Source organism: Clarias gariepinus, chromosome 24 (genome assembly GCF_024256425.1).
Source record: "Clarias gariepinus isolate MV-2021 ecotype Netherlands chromosome 24, CGAR_prim_01v2, whole genome shotgun sequence".
Classification (NCBI taxonomy): domain Eukaryota; kingdom Metazoa; phylum Chordata; class Actinopteri; order Siluriformes; family Clariidae; genus Clarias; species Clarias gariepinus.
Window position 1 is genome coordinate 2,665,965 of NC_071123.1, and position 15,984 is coordinate 2,681,948.

The window sequence follows — 15,984 nt, forward strand, 5'->3', positions numbered from 1 at the left end:
CACTTAAAGCACATGATGTTATTTCATCAGACGTGAAGCTTGACATTGATTCTTTGATGTTGATCGTATTAAAGTTGTGCGGCATCTCGTTTGTCATGTTTTGTAGTGAAACTGAAACAAAGTTCACTGGAATCATACAGTATGTCAAGATTCTGCACCAGGTAGCCCAAGCCACTAAAGTGGAGGAAGAAAAGGGTTTCCATGAGGTCAAATTCACAGTTGAATGGAGTTACATGTGATTAAAATGCAATAGAAAAACACCTTTTTCTCGGGAAAAAAAAATCATAAGGTGTGAGAGAACAAACAGCACCATGAGCACCTAAGAAGCTATGAAAGCATGAATTATGCAATGTTTAAAATAAAAATATATAAAGAAATGTTAAAGAAAAAGTATTGCAAAATTTAAAAACTAATAAATGCATTATAAATAAAAATAATAATTAAGTTTAATCTAATAATGCTACCACCACCATGCTTCACAATGAGCACCTAAGAAGCTATGAAAGCATGTATTATGCAATGTTTAAAATAAAAATATATAAAAAAAATGTTAAAGTAAAAGTATTGCAAAATTTAAAAACTAATAAATGCATTATAAATAATAATAATAATAATAATAATAATAATAAAATAGTAGTAATAATAATAATAATAATAATAATAATAATAATAAAAATTAAGTTTAATCTAATAATGCTACCACCACCATGCTTCACAATGAGAATAATAGTGCATATCTTTTTTCCCCCCAAGTGTGCTAAATCTCTAACACTGGCAAACTCCAAACAGGATTTCATACTGCTTGCGATTCTTCCCTGAAGCGCAGGTTTAAGAAATATCCAGGCTATGGTTGTTCTTTGAACAGCTTCTCCCTTCGGAGTGATGGATCCTACCAGCTCCTTGCTCTCTCTGACTTAAAGATCTCCCAAAGGTCTTCAATCGGGTTCAGATTTGGAAGGTGTAAAAGTCATCTTATACAGCATGATTTCCGTCTTTTTCATCCTCACGAGTGAGCCCTGGTGTGCTTTGCGTTGGGGTCGGCTTGCCCTCTAAGAGCCTAGGCTTATTGGTATAGAAATGTTCGGTCATAGAACTAAGTTGATCAGTTAGAATGACTTTGTGACAGTTCAGTCACTGAACAGCGTCAGAGTGAGTAAATAACTCTCATCAACCATTTTTATTCACTGTAGTTATATTTATAGCTGCCTGCACTCCCACACTCCCATATGACTCCATAATTCTTAATATTCTTTTAATTATGCTATTAAACCAGATTAACAATAATCAAACCTACTGTTTTCCCTGTGATATGACTTTATGGTAAAAAAGCAGCTGTGTGGATAAAATGAATAAAATAGTTACCATTCCCTTCATACTGGGTTAATGGCAGACTCCCAGCATGCTCTCTGATCGCCTGTGTTATGGCCATGTGCAGGTCTTCCTACAGTCTGGGCCAAGGCCTTTGGCTGCCTGTCAGCAAGAGCTTTGTGGTGCCACCGGTTGAGCTGTCAATCAACCCTGTCGCCAGCTGCAAGACCGACGTACTCGTCACAGAGGACCCCGGAGACATCCGGTAAGTGTGTGTGTGTGTGTGTATGTGTGTGTTCAAACTGATGAAGTCACGCAGACACCTACACCATGGTAGTTTATACTTTTGACTCAAAACAATCTGTTTTCTCAATTGTACAATGCATTGTCTGGGTTATACTCTGACTACAATTTAAACAGCAGAAGCAATTTTCTGTTATTTATCTCTAAGCCAAGATATTTTCTCAAGTCTGAATATAAAATGCTTCTAGAATATGTTACATTATAAAAGTATTGGTCAAAAATTACATTTCTGTGTGCAATCCAAGTGTATTTGATTAACTAAAATGTATTTGGTATATAAATGTTGTTTCATTTTATGGACTTTGTCGTCTCATCTCTGTTTTTGATGCCTTTCATTTTCATTCTCTACTTCACGGGAAGCATCAGATCCGTAAAGGAGCACAACAAAAACGTTTTTGTGGCATGGTACTCTCACAGCATCTCTGCTTTCTGTCCATTCAGTCTCTGTGTCATGATTTTCCTCTGGATTCTCCAGTTACCTCCAACAAGCTAACTAGCAGGTGGATTGTCTGCTTTAACATGTTCCTATAGTACAGTGTACCGACTTGGATAAAAAGCTTGCCAAATCTTTAATTATTTTTGGTTTGTGTTGTACATAAAGAGATACTAAATGGTTTCCCTCCAAGTAAACACTAAGGGCGTTTTCACATTAAGGCCCGGGATCATCTCAGAGAAAACCCGACCCTAAAGTCTGGTTCATTTTATTTAGTGAGAACACTAACGTTCCTGGCTCAGGAACCATGTCCGCTAGAAGATGTGCTCGTTGGCGCAGTACAGTATACACTGGAACCTTGGATTACGAGCATAACTCGTTCCGGAAGCGGGCTCGTATTCTAAAACGAGCGTAAATCAAAGCAAATTGACCCATAAAAAATTATGGTAACTGAAATTATTTGTTCCATAGCCCAAGTACATGAAAAAATTATTCATACAGAATATAAAGTAAAAAAAATAATAAAATTACCCTGGACTTTACCTTTAAAAAAAGTAAAAATAAATCCTGACAGATAAGTGTTTCCATTTATGCGCGTACAGTAGGCACTCTACTCTAAAATTAGCAAGGAACGTTGCTAATGACACTCGCGTGAGCGCATACTAACAGAATCACTGCTGTAAAGTAAAACTGCACTTTACCCTTGAAAAGAATTGCAACAGATCAGTGTTTCTGTGTAGACTGGAGAGTGTGTGTGTGCGCGTGTGTGTGTGTAAAGCCGAGAGGGGGTAGGGGGTTGTAAAGGCGAGAGTGTGTGTGTGAAGGGGCATGGTGTTAAATTACGTCTGCGCACACACATAACGCCAGGCTGAAACAGAGAGGCAGAAAATAGATCTTTAACCTCTCTAATGAGACTTTCTTTTGCTTTACACCAGCGCAGACACGTGTGTTATAATAAACAGTACACACCCGCTGTACACACATGCTTACAAGCACAAAATAAAATGTTTTTTTTATAGTAATGATGTAGAATTAGTTAGGATGGTAAAAGCCTTATTTAGGGATTTCATTGAATAACTAAAGGGGTTCAAGTGTATGAAGTGATTAGATGATATAAAAAATTATTTATTTATTTAATTTATTAATTCAGTGCCATCATTTCATTTACTGTATATTATGATAAAATTTAATAGATTTTACTTTAGTCATATATTTTCAGTTCAGTTCAATTTATATATTTAAACAAGGAATAAAAGATTCATTTGGATGCTCTTATAGGAAAATGATCAATCGTGGGATAATGCGAGAAAGGAAACCTGCAATCTTGAAGTGTTTTATACATTTTTGTCATTTTTTTTATATAAATACCAAAGTCTTTTTATTCCTTAATAGCGAAATCATCTCATCAGCTTGTCATGTAACCAAAAACCCTCCTCCAGCTCCTTTGTTCTGGTTTCCATGACCCTTACAAAGAGCTGACACTGAAGACTCCTTCCATACAGTAAATGTTAAACAAACATCTCCTTACAGAAAACATCACCATATCAAACAAGTCCTTGTGGAAATCATTACTAGAGAATATATTAGGACATGGGCTTCAATACACCGATCAGCCGTAACATGTAACATAGAATGCAAAATATACAGGGACAATCTTATCATTTTGATTTATACACATTCACATTTCATATAAAGTTGTGTGAAGCTGCTTAGCGACAATGTCAAAATGTCAAAACAAGTAAAATAAAATTGAATTGAATTGAATTCCATATGTCCAGTGGTTGTGTAGGTTCCGCTTGGGCAGATCTGGCCCCATGGTATGGGTGTGCTGACATCAGACTGTTGGCGGTGGATCCTTTCTATGCGGTGGGTTGCGATGTGGAGCCTCCATGGATTGAACTCATTTATGCAGTGCATTCGACAGTATGGGTGTTCGATCGGACTGTGATCTGGGGAGGACGAGTCGGTGTACTTTACCAGTTCTTTGCCTGCATGTTCTCAGGATGTGCTGTGGTGCATACTGTTATCTGCTTTATCAAGTGCGCATGAGAATGGAAACAAATCCATTCTCATGAATCCTTTCTATTGTGGCCAGCATTGACTTTTCATGGCGATTTGTGTTACATTGGCTTAAATTTATTATTTTAAAACTGGAAGGGGTTTTGAATTTACATCATTTATCAAAATAATACAACAATGTTAAAATAATATATTGATATAATAAAAAACAATGTTAAAATAATATTTGAGCATTTGTGCCCTTTACCACCCTAATACCTTAAAGGAGCCTTGCACACAATATACTTATGATGTAATGCTTAATGCAGTGTAACCTGTCATTTTTATTTAATAATGCGGTTGAATTCTCAAATCCGATTAGTCAGACAGTAATGAACATTAGGTGCTATTATTTACCAAAGAAAAAATCTTGATATAAGGAGATGTGTGTTTAATATTTATGAAAAGAGTTGTCAGTGTGAGCACTTTGTAACAGTTAGAATTGAGGAGTGTAGAGTTTGCAGTGCTCTCTGCAACATAAAAATATATTATTATTATTATTATTATTATTTACTGCAAAAGGCAGAAATAGAGACTAACTTATTTCTTAGATATTCAAAAACATTAGCAAGTACAAATAGATGAAAAGGATGATTTTTCACTCTTTAATTAATTAAAATATTGTTACCGTAGACAAAATGATTCACTACAAAATGCTGACATGCATGAAAGCAGCTTAATGATCAATATTTTTTTCAAAGAAAAAAAAAACTTAGTGTACTTGAGTGAAAAAGACAAAAATCTGTTTCAAAATCTAATATAAATATTTTTATAAATAATATATAATTTATTTCTCATATTTTAAGTTCTATGTTTGTCATAACATATTTTTCTTTTAAATATCGATTTTTGTTGTTGTTGTTCCTTCATGAAATGTTTTTAATTTATTAATTTTTTTATTATTTAAGCACTGAGATGATATTTAGCTGATGATAAGATATTTTGAACAGAAGTTAATAATAATATTAGCTTTAATAATAAAGCTAATATTTCTCATTATAAAGCAAATACAGTACAATACCGTTAAACTTATTAATAAAATAAAAATCTTTTTTTCTGTTTATATTTTCTTATTTCCCTGGAAAATTATTATTATTACTATTATTATTATTATTATTATTATTATTATTAACAAAATTATTTTCCAATATTAAAATTAATTAATCTAAAAGTAGTAATATGTTTGAAAATATATAATATTACAGTATTTCTAATTTATAAAATGAGCTACAGTAATAAAAAGAAATATTAGTTGTATTAGGATATTTTAGTTATTTAACAGATTATTACTTTAAAATAAAATAATATATATATATATATATATTTTTACATTAAATATTTTAATCACTTTGCCTTTTTTTCTTGTAGAAATGAAACAGGATGCAAATTTTACATATAACTTCACGAGCAGGTAGCAGGGGAACTCCTTGTTGAAACCACGTTAAATTAAACGACAAATAACCTCGACCTGAGAAAGTGTAGATTTTAGTAATGATTCGTGAGTAACGTGTAACGTCAGACCTCGGATTTATGAGACTTGATTTAGACTGAACACTAACACACTTAGCTCTTTGAGTCATTTAAGATTACTTCCGATTTCTTTCTAGAAGAACTGGTTTAATTACAAATGACTTTTCCTCATGTGAATATTTATTTCCCTGTTCTCTTGCTTGCTCTCTACTATTTAATACCAGGGAAGAAACCCTAATGGTATTTATCAGAAATAAAACATTAGTGGGTGGAGTGCGCTGAAACGCCGCTGTGGATCTGCTTTTAGTTCCCAGAAAACTGATGTTGTGAGCGATTTATTAGGATTCATTTGTGTTTCACATCGTCGCAGGAGTGAGATAACTAATGCGGGAACATTAATGACGGAAAAACATGTTTGAATAGTGCTTTCTGAGGAATATATTAAATCAGTTGAAGGTATTTGGGTAATAATTAATGCTGCACAACACGGGAGATGTGTGTCAGATCACAGCACTCAATAAATGATGAAGACTCTTAATTATGTTAATGATATGCATGAGGAAGTCTCATAAGGCAGAGGCTGCTTACTGGAGCAGAGGTGCCCATTTAAATAAACAGATATACACAGATATACTGCAACACATGTGCAGTGTATCTAATGTTTCTAACTACATTTGTTATAATAAGACGTATTACATACTTTTAATTAGATATGAGATATTTTCACTTATTAAGATTTTATGTTTTGCATAGTGTTTGTTAGAAAGATTGTCTCCACATCCTAAAAGAAAGAATCTTCGGGAGGAATTGATGAAAAGTGTTAAAGAAGGAATGAATATATGAGAGGGTGAATGCATGGCCTGTCGGATGGATGGATGGATGGATGGACATGACGGGTTTATTTGCAAAAACAGTTTCAGCATAATTCTTCATGGAAGTGATCTGACTGGCGTGTTTAATTCTTTATACGGGCCGCTTTCTTAATCCTGGACCCTAAATCAGATCTTGAACCCAAAAGCAATTTAAATGATATTTACAGAAGTTTATAAAAAAATATATATATATATTTGTGACATTTAATAAAAACTGAGATATCTGTGATTGCAAACTTTATATATGTACTACATCAATGAACTGATATGTACGATTAGATGGAATGAGATTCATATGGATGGACTGATGGCTGGGTGGATGCATGGAGTTTTGTCTTTAATTTTAATAAAGGCATAGTGGCTTTGTCTTTAATTTGTTCCCCCTTAGTGATGCAACACTAATTATTAAATCTTTCTTCGATGATTATATTCACCAGTTGAATGTGTTCAGTAAACACCTAGCATTTCTTGGCATTACCTGCCAACAATCCCCCCATCGCACAACCCTCCCTCCACACAACCACAAGCCAATTACATGGACAGAAATCTTGGCATTTAAAAGTCAGAAGTTAATCGATCGGGCTGTTCACTGAAACATTGAGAGAATGATGCAAAATTAAATTTAGCATTATGGTTATGAGGCATACACTGAACCAGAAAATTATTATTTTTTCTTTTTTTTACATGATATGTATATCATATTTCATATGTAAATGAAAATATAATAGTATTTATCAGCTGGCTCTTGTATACGTCTCATGGTTGTTGTTTGCCCGAGATTGGCTAATTGACATTAGATGTCTTGAAGAGAATGCAGTTCATATGCAGGATTTGTAGCAGAGCAGACATGTCCTGGATGAAATATCAGGTCTGAGTAAGAGTTTGCTGTCTGTATTTGTTCTGGATCTTCGTGAAGTGTGGCAGTCTGATCAATACTCCCATATAGAGCACACTACACATGCAGCTAGTGTTCTGACCTCGTACTATGGTGCTATTTAAACCTTGTATAGGGACAGTAATATATTTGGTTTTGTATTAAACAAAGTTAAAAACCTGCTTTGCCACCCTGCATTTTCTATCCATTTTTCAGACTTTTAAATGAAACGCTCGTCTTTAAGGCAGGTGGGTTTAGATGTGACTGTAAGACCTGCTGAAAAATCTTTGGAATGTAATCTTATTTTAATCATCAGAATGGCTTGACTAGAAATAGCTTTTAAGGAGACGTGTGGTGTGACAATGTATGGATAAATCTCCTGTACAAATATCAAAGTTATGTTTTATGTTACATTGCAATCTCTGAAAACAACCAACAATTTCAAATATATAATGAAAAATGTATTTTATTTGGATTCAGTAAAAATATTTGGATGAATGGATTGATGGATGGATGGGCATAAGTATATAGAAGATGGACAGGTGGATGGGTTAATAGAGGTACAAACATTATTTATTTGAAATATCAATGAATGACAAAAAAGGAGTGTGTAATGGATGAATAGATAATAAATGGATAGACAAATTAAAGAATGGACAAATAACAGTATATAATGGATGATGGATGGATAGATATCAGTGTATATTGAATAGATGTATAATAGATGGATGAAATACAATGGTATATATTATCTGGATGGATGGATGGATGGATGCGTGGATGGATGGATGCGTGGATGGATGGATGGATGCGTGGATGGATGGATGGATGGATGGATGAATGGATATCAGTGTATATAGAATAGATGTATAATTTAGTACATGGATGATATACTACGGTATATATTATCTGGATGGATGGATGGATTAATGGATGGATGGATGGATGGATGGATTTGTGGACAGACATCAGTATGTATTGGGAGGTAGCTGGATGGATAACATACACCAGTTCATGTTAAAAGGATAGATGACAGATTGATGGACAGACAACAGTGTATATTACCCTAGCTCGACAGATGTACGTGATAATTATTCTGTTATTTATGTCTATAAACCACATTCTTTACTATGTTTGCTGCTGCCGTTCTTGTCTGATCCTAATTTAATTCCTGTACATTATTCATGATGAACTCCTGACATGAAATTTCCTTCCTCCATTTTCACTTAGTGCCTCGATTCAGTGGTTGGCAGTTCAGAGTGACTCACACAGTTCGAGTTCATGTTTGTTCACACGTGTTCAGATTGCACAGGTTATTACCTCTGTGGTTAGTCCAGTACCTCGGGAGAGTCGGCAGGCCGACGCTGAGCAAAATTGAACCTCGACAAACCCCGGCAACTGAAATCACTCCATAAACCCGGTCCAATCGATGGCTCTCCAGGCGTCTCCAACTGTGTTCAAAGCCCATTGTTCTGTCAATATGGTGGTGCCAATAAGGTCTGGGAGAGCGTGACAGCCCTGCTGGTTTGATGAATCATCCACTCAACCTGCCTGGGCTGCTCCTCGTCACAAAAATCCATAAGGCAATCCTTTCCATCATCCATGTTTTAATACAGCAACGTCACGCATTTCCCACAGGGAACCAGTAATGGTTCGGCTTCGGTCTCATTCGTCATTAATGTTAGATATCTCAATTAAAGGCTGTGGGGGACGGTAAAACCTGGCTACAGCTAGAATCCATGATGAAGCTTGGCCTGTTTGTGAAGCAAACTCATGGCCACATTCATCATCTTCACAGCAACCCCGACCAATTATAAGTTTGGTAATCATGCTCAAGTTCGACGCTGCCTTCGAACCCAAGTGATTTATCTTTCCTAGAAGCAGGAAGAAAAACAGAATGTATGTAAAATGGGAGATTAATAATAGCAGATTAATGTCACTTCCTGCATCCAACTTTTATTCTGCATGGCTGCTTTGTGCCAGTGCAGGGCTTTGCATGGACGCTAATTACTGAGAGGTAATACAGATTAGCGCTGGGAGACTACGCCTCAGATAAGGCGGCATTTGGGTGCACGGCGGGTTTGCTGTCTTATTTTGGATTAATAATTCAGCTCTGATAAAGGACTGTCTGAGTGAGATAATGGATTGCAAAAGCTATTAGTTTTTGTCATCTTTCTATATGCCCAAGGGTGAAGATGGATGAACTTTGGACTCGTTCTTGGCTATTTTTTTAAATGGTGCATGTATATACCATAATGCATGGATATTTTGGGGGAAAAATAATAATTTAGTAGAATCATGTTCATCTAATTAGTTGTCTAAAAATATCAGACAGATTTTCTTAATCAGCATGAAAAACACTTTCATTTACAACAGCTCCAAGCACCAACCTATCCACACATTGTATAGGTTATGCATATTCCAATGTTTTTGTCTCTTTTTTTTTAGAACAACCATCTGTGAATATGAATAGTTTGCATTTCCATGCACAACCTACCTAGACCTCAGTTTCTCCCTTATGTTTTCCCGCCAAGTTCCTGAGTCATTTGTCAGTGTTTGGTTTTGCCTGGCCAGCTCAGACTTAGACCCTAAAAGCTCGGCGTTACTGTTGCAGGTGCCCACAGAATGAGGAAATGGTCTCAGGGGAGTGGAAAAGAGTAGAATTTATGATGTTATGGAGGTTTGGGAGGGCATCAGGGAGCTGTTGCTTTATGTGAGGTGCCTCAAGTGTGAAATGGGACTGGGGAATGTCGGACATGACAGGTGTAAAGGTAGACATATGAGTAATGCTGCCTTTATTCAGTTTATGGCCGAGGGTGCCGGGCGTTGGCGGAGATCTTAGGGGAAGACGCACATATTTTCTGCTGAGTTTGTGCATGTGTGTGGGTTCACAGAAAGGTATGCTAGTTGTTGGCAAAAATGTGCATAAATCACATATCAACGATGTAGTATGGTAATTATTTACTAATTGGGAGGATGCTGTTTCAGTTGCTGTGCAGATACAGGATAGTCAGGGGCTGATGTATGGGGATGTCTGTGGCTGTTTCATGCACAATTACACCTAAAAAACCTTGCAAACCTATAGTGGCCAAACTTAAACATGCAGTTTACAAAGGTATACCATTTGCTTTATCATGCATTACCATGTACTGTTGCTGAAGGTTTAGAAAACAGCAACAGCAGGCAATGCTTCATTTTGTCTCGGGGAAAAAACCAGGTGTAAATTAGCATCACATTGCTCAGAGCAGAATCAGGGTTGCTAGGTGCTAGGTAAAATGAGTTATTTCAGTATTGCTTGTCTAGTGGGCTGCTCTTGCAATGTCTAGCAACCATGAATTTCATAGCAGGTACCTCATAAATATCAAAAAAGCAAAAAATCCACCTATTGAACAGGTTTTTGTGGCATTTCCAAATCCAGTTTAATTCCACACTTTTATGTGATGTTGGTACACACCTACTGTACTGTACATAGTCACATGTGTCTGTAGCAAGAAATCTGTAATTATAACTCGTAAGTGTGTTCAGGCCACACCTGATTTGCATTTAATGAAACGTGGAATATTCCATAAAGGCAAAGCTCACAGAGAGCTCAAAACATCAAAATGGTGAGTAAGCATTGAAAGAGCACCTCATAAGCTTGCCAGATTCCTAATCTCCCAGCAAATTAGCTTAGGGTTGGGCTTGGCCTCTTGGAACTCTTAACGCTTTAGCATACCAAGACAATTTCATGCTCCTACTGTAACTCTGTGGGAACGGCCTCTTCCGGTTCCAACATGACTGCGCACCAGTGCATGAAGCAAGGTCCATAAAGACATGGATGACCAAGTTTGGTGTGAAGAACTTGACTGAGAGTCCTGACCTCAATCGGATAGAACACCTTTAGGATGAATTAAAGTGGAGACCAAGTGGAGGAGCCACGCCTTCTCGTCCAACATCGACCAACATCATATTAAACCCTATGGATTAAAAAAAAAACGTTAATATGCATGTGAAGGTGGGCGAGCGAATACTTTCGTTAATATAGTGTGTGTTACTTTACATAATCTCAGAGCCAAGGTTTAGGTTTAATTCTAACTTATGAAATTACAGTATGATTTAGAAATACAGTTGTTTGCATCCAGTTTAGTTAAAATATTGATTTTACGATATTCACTGAAGATTGTTTTCTTTATTTAAAAAACAAACAAACAGATATTGATCATAGTAACAAACCTCAACTTTATAAAAGCATAAACATTGTAATCAATCACACAACATACAATTACTGCGTTGCAAACAAGCCTGTTTATTAAATCTAAAGCAATTGTTAGTATAAGATGGGATCATTGTGATCCGAGGCATATTGTCCTATCGTATATCATTAACACGTCCGCTCAAAGCTCATAGTCTGATTGCCTGATTGCCGTTCGGGTGGTAAACGCACTTACATGGAGGATATTATATTTCTGAAATGGAGCCTTGTCTGAAGAAAAGCAGCTACGAATTATGATGAAGAAGTAATTTCCTGGCTGGCATCCAACCAAAAGAAAATATGGAGGGATCGATTGCCGTAATTCCATTTGGTCTTCCTGCCCCCGTTTCCAAAATCCCCGTTTCAAGTGGTACCTGATGGATGGCAGAGGATAAGAAATCACATGCTGTAATTTCATAAAGCTTTCTGCTGAACCTGAACGTTCCCCCGAATAGATGTGTGTTCATTGTGTTAGCAGGAAGTGAAGAAAGCTATTAAACGTAAATACAAAAATGCATATTTTTATTATCAGAAAGTGAATTCTTGCAGTACACGCCACCATGTTAAATCGAGAGATGGAACATATTGCATCATCCTTCCATAGTATCAGCGTGTGCAGTAACTCAATCCTGGCTTTTAAAAAGACCTCACATCTGTAAGTAAATGAATGAGAGAATGCTTATACATCACAGGCTTGCTTTTCTCATCGAGAGGTACAATGTGAAGCAAATGTGGTTTGTGCTGTAAGTATTGAGGATATCTAGAAATTGAGATGCATTAAATAAATAAATAAATAAATAAATAACGGCCAACACCTTCTATAAAAACCATGATAAAAAGTATTAAAAAATCTAATTATTGTAATAATTTCTTAATTTATAAAATCCAATAAAATCTCATTATGGTAGTTGTATGCTGATTCTAACGATAAGTTAAATTTTAATGTTAAATTCAGTTTAAATTTTATTGTATTGTGCAATGTACTGTACATTTCTAAACTCCATAGCTAATAATACTATATAATATCATAACCTTAAATTGTCTTCTAAGGTGTGCTTGCTAATCAAGTTTAATCAAGCTTGTGTTAATTACAGCAGTGGTTCCCAACCCTTTTATTACTTCAGACAAATGCTCGGACACGCGCTGTGAATTTCAGCACCTTGACGACCCCAGGTTGGGTTTTAAGGAATTAGAGGATTTTTATTGGAGAGATGTAGTGCTAGCTTTGTGGATCTCGTGTGGTGTTCAGGTAAGAAGTAAATGCGTTAGCATTTTGTGCCAAATTTTACTCTGAAATGTTTAATACTGCGCTGGATTGCTTTTCCCGAATGCTAAGCAACTCATGATAATCGATTATAAAAATTGTGAATTTTCAAGGAGACTTCTGAAGAAGACAAAGTGTACAAAAGATGTAGAACGAACAGTAGCTTGTTTAAGCTGTAATATTTCCCTTAGTTTGCACAGAGGCCAAGTGGTGTGTATTTATAGCTTGTTCTCGTTCAAGCAGAGTGCACTTTATAAAAACTGAATTATATTGAGTTCAAGTAGAAATTCATTTGTTTGAGAGCACCGAGAGATGCGTGTGTCATCCTTTTACAATCGAGAGTTTCAAAGAGTCACACGGAGCACCGAGTTCATACGTACGTCTTTACATCCTCTTTAGAAGTTTATTTCATTACTATTGTATTCCAACACATTTTACTTCGGCATGATTAGATTTCGAGCATTGTTGTATAACATGCGTTTCGTATTGGCACACATTTTGCATAACGTTTCAATTGCTTCAGTTCATTTTAAAAATATGTAAGGATGAGGTGGTACCAATCTTCTTATTTATTGTGTTTAGTTGTCTTTAGAAGAAAACTTTTTTTTTTAATTGTTTGTTATTAGGATTATGCAAGTTTCCACTAGCTTAGCCTAGATGAATTAGCGTTACTAAATAAATGACGGCACTTTGTGACCAATCAGATATGGAAATTAGAAGAAAAAGTGGAGTAAATTTTTTTTAAATTGAAAACATAAAAGAAACTTAAATATGACTTGATAAGATAAGTCTTAAAAATCTTTTTATGCTAAAAAAGAAAGCAACATGCTATATATAAGTGACCACTTTTCAGACGAAAAAAATAAACTTTTGCATCTTGCATACAAAAAAAGAAGCAGTAAAGTCGCAGTGCAGCGATCATCATTCATTTGTTTACATATCTTTCACTACGGTGGCCCAGAAGGGCAAATCATCTTACCCGAATATGTGTGTGTTTTTTCCCTTGTAAGTGTGTTTTTTTTTTCCTTGAAAATGTGCGCTTTTTCCCTTATAAATGTCGTTTTTTACCTTATAAATGTGTTTTTTTTTTTTTTTGAAAATGTCCGCTTTTTCCCTTATAAATGTCATTTTTTTCCCTTATAAATGTTTTTTTTTTCATTGAAAATGTCCGCTTTTTCCCTTATAAATGTCGTTTTTTCCCTTATAAATGTCATTTTTTTCCCTTATAAATGTTTTTTTTTCCATTGAAAATGTGCGCTTTTCCCCGTGTAACTGTGCGCTTTTTCCCGTGTAAATGTCTGCTCTTTACCGTTTGTGCGCAACTACTTCTTTCCCGTGTGAGAACTCTTTCTCCAGTATTTTGCAAGCTAAAAGCTAAAGCTAATGCGCAAAGGACTATGGGAGTGGGGTCAAAACGCAACTGAACACGGAACGTTTCCGGATATCAGCTCCAGGACTCAACATCATGGAGTATACAGTGAATTATAGCGTGATAAAGTTATAATTTTCACTAAATTTTCAACTGCACACAATTACCAGGTAATGTTTAATATATAAAAATTAATCAGATTTTTACTGTTTTAGGCACTAATGATAACTTTGTAGCAGTGTTAATACTATTGGAGTGTTTGGGGGAAATGCCGAGCCGAGTGTAAATGGCAGTGATTAAAAGGAATATTATCTCATTTAGACCATTAAACACTGATGTAAACCATCAGCTCCATGGCATCTCTGTAGTATACATCCACATATGGATTTATAAGCAAGCTAATATCACTATGCTAACCGCTAGCGCTTAGCATGGGGAAACTAGCTTGTTTATTAATATATATTAGTTTAATAGTGTATTTGGACACCTATACGTGATGTAAACAGTTAGCTCTATTGTTTTTGTAAAATGCCTGTCCAAATATGGATCTATAAGCAAGCTAATATCACTATGCTAACCGCTAGCGCTTAGCATGGGGAAACTAGCTTGTTTATTAATATATATATTAGTTTAATAGTGTATTTGGACACATATACGTGATGTAAACAGTTAGCTCTATTGTTTTTGTAAAATGCCTGTCCAAATATGAATCTATAAGCAAGCTAATATAATTATGCTAAGCGCTAGCTTACTAAAAGAGCTAAGATAGCAGCAACTATTGCTAATTATCCCTGAGCTGCTCCTGTTATGTGCTAAATGTTACAGATGGTTAACGAATTGTTGTATGTAGTTTATTGGAGCTCCTGAGTGCCATATAATGTATACTGCTGTATAATGTAGTGGTTTTATCATAGCTAGAGATCTTCTGAATAGTTAGTTATGTGCTTACACAATGTATGTAACAGTCAAGAAAAGGGGCTTTTGTTCAGGTTCTATCTATTCTAGTCATTAAAGTCATTAAATATATGTTTATACTCCTTATAATATGTATGATTGTGTGTTTTTCTTCTCACAGTAAACTGTGTGTAAATCATCAACTGCCTGTGTATCAGCTGATTTCTACACCAGCTTTACATCCTGAGCAGAAGGTGAGTTTTCTGAAGTATTTACCTCTCTTTTCAAGAACACCACTGAGCACATCTTAATCAGGGGACAGGGACACATTTCTCTTCATGAACATGTGTGTGTTAATGAATGGTGAAGATGGGGCCAAATTTTGCAGCAATCCTTAATAGCAAAACCAAATAATTGGTTTTAATACACAGCATTACTAAAAGCTTGCATTCTATGAAATTTTGTGTGCGTGCCTGCCTGCGTGTGTCAAACTGATGTCATATGATGTCAAACATCATGAAGTGATATTAACTTGCTTATAAACCCATATGTGGATGTATATTACAGAGATGCCATGGAGCTGCATAGTAACACCATGAAGTCTTTTTACTAGACACTTATAATAACTTGTCTTTATTTCTCCCCTGTTGTAGATTGTCGTGGAGAGGACGGACCCTTGATGCTCTGCCTTTTTGCACCAACAATACATACATGTATTTTATTAATTTGTAAATAAAGTCTTTAATATAATTTTATAGTTGAGTATTTATTTCTAGTTTGCTTATTATTTAGCAAAACAGTTAAAGTGCATGTAAAGCATTGCTGCAAATGACACTGAATAGAATCAGATGTTACTCCACTCTGTGTGAGGGTACAGGCTTATATACAGTATGTGATTTTAGCATCAA

General features: G+C 35.5%; 1 protein-coding gene and 1 long non-coding RNA gene across 3 annotated transcripts in view; both read left to right on the forward strand.

Moving 5' to 3' along the window:
• LOC128511888 (astrotactin-2-like) overlaps nt 1-15,984 on the forward strand; it is a 434,725-nt gene that overhangs the window by 243,844 nt on the left and 174,897 nt on the right. For both annotated transcript variants that reach the window (XM_053484912.1, XM_053484914.1), the window contains exon 10: nt 1,436-1,573. In XM_053484912.1, coding sequence (XP_053340887.1) covers nt 1,436-1,573 — 138 coding nt within the window. The remainder of the gene's footprint in view (nt 1-1,435; nt 1,574-15,984) is intronic.
• Nucleotides 14,142-15,831, forward strand: LOC128511892 (uncharacterized). Its single transcript, XR_008356219.1, has 3 exons — nt 14,142-14,352; nt 15,258-15,330; nt 15,730-15,831. It is a non-coding gene; the product is annotated as an uncharacterized LOC128511892 (long non-coding RNA).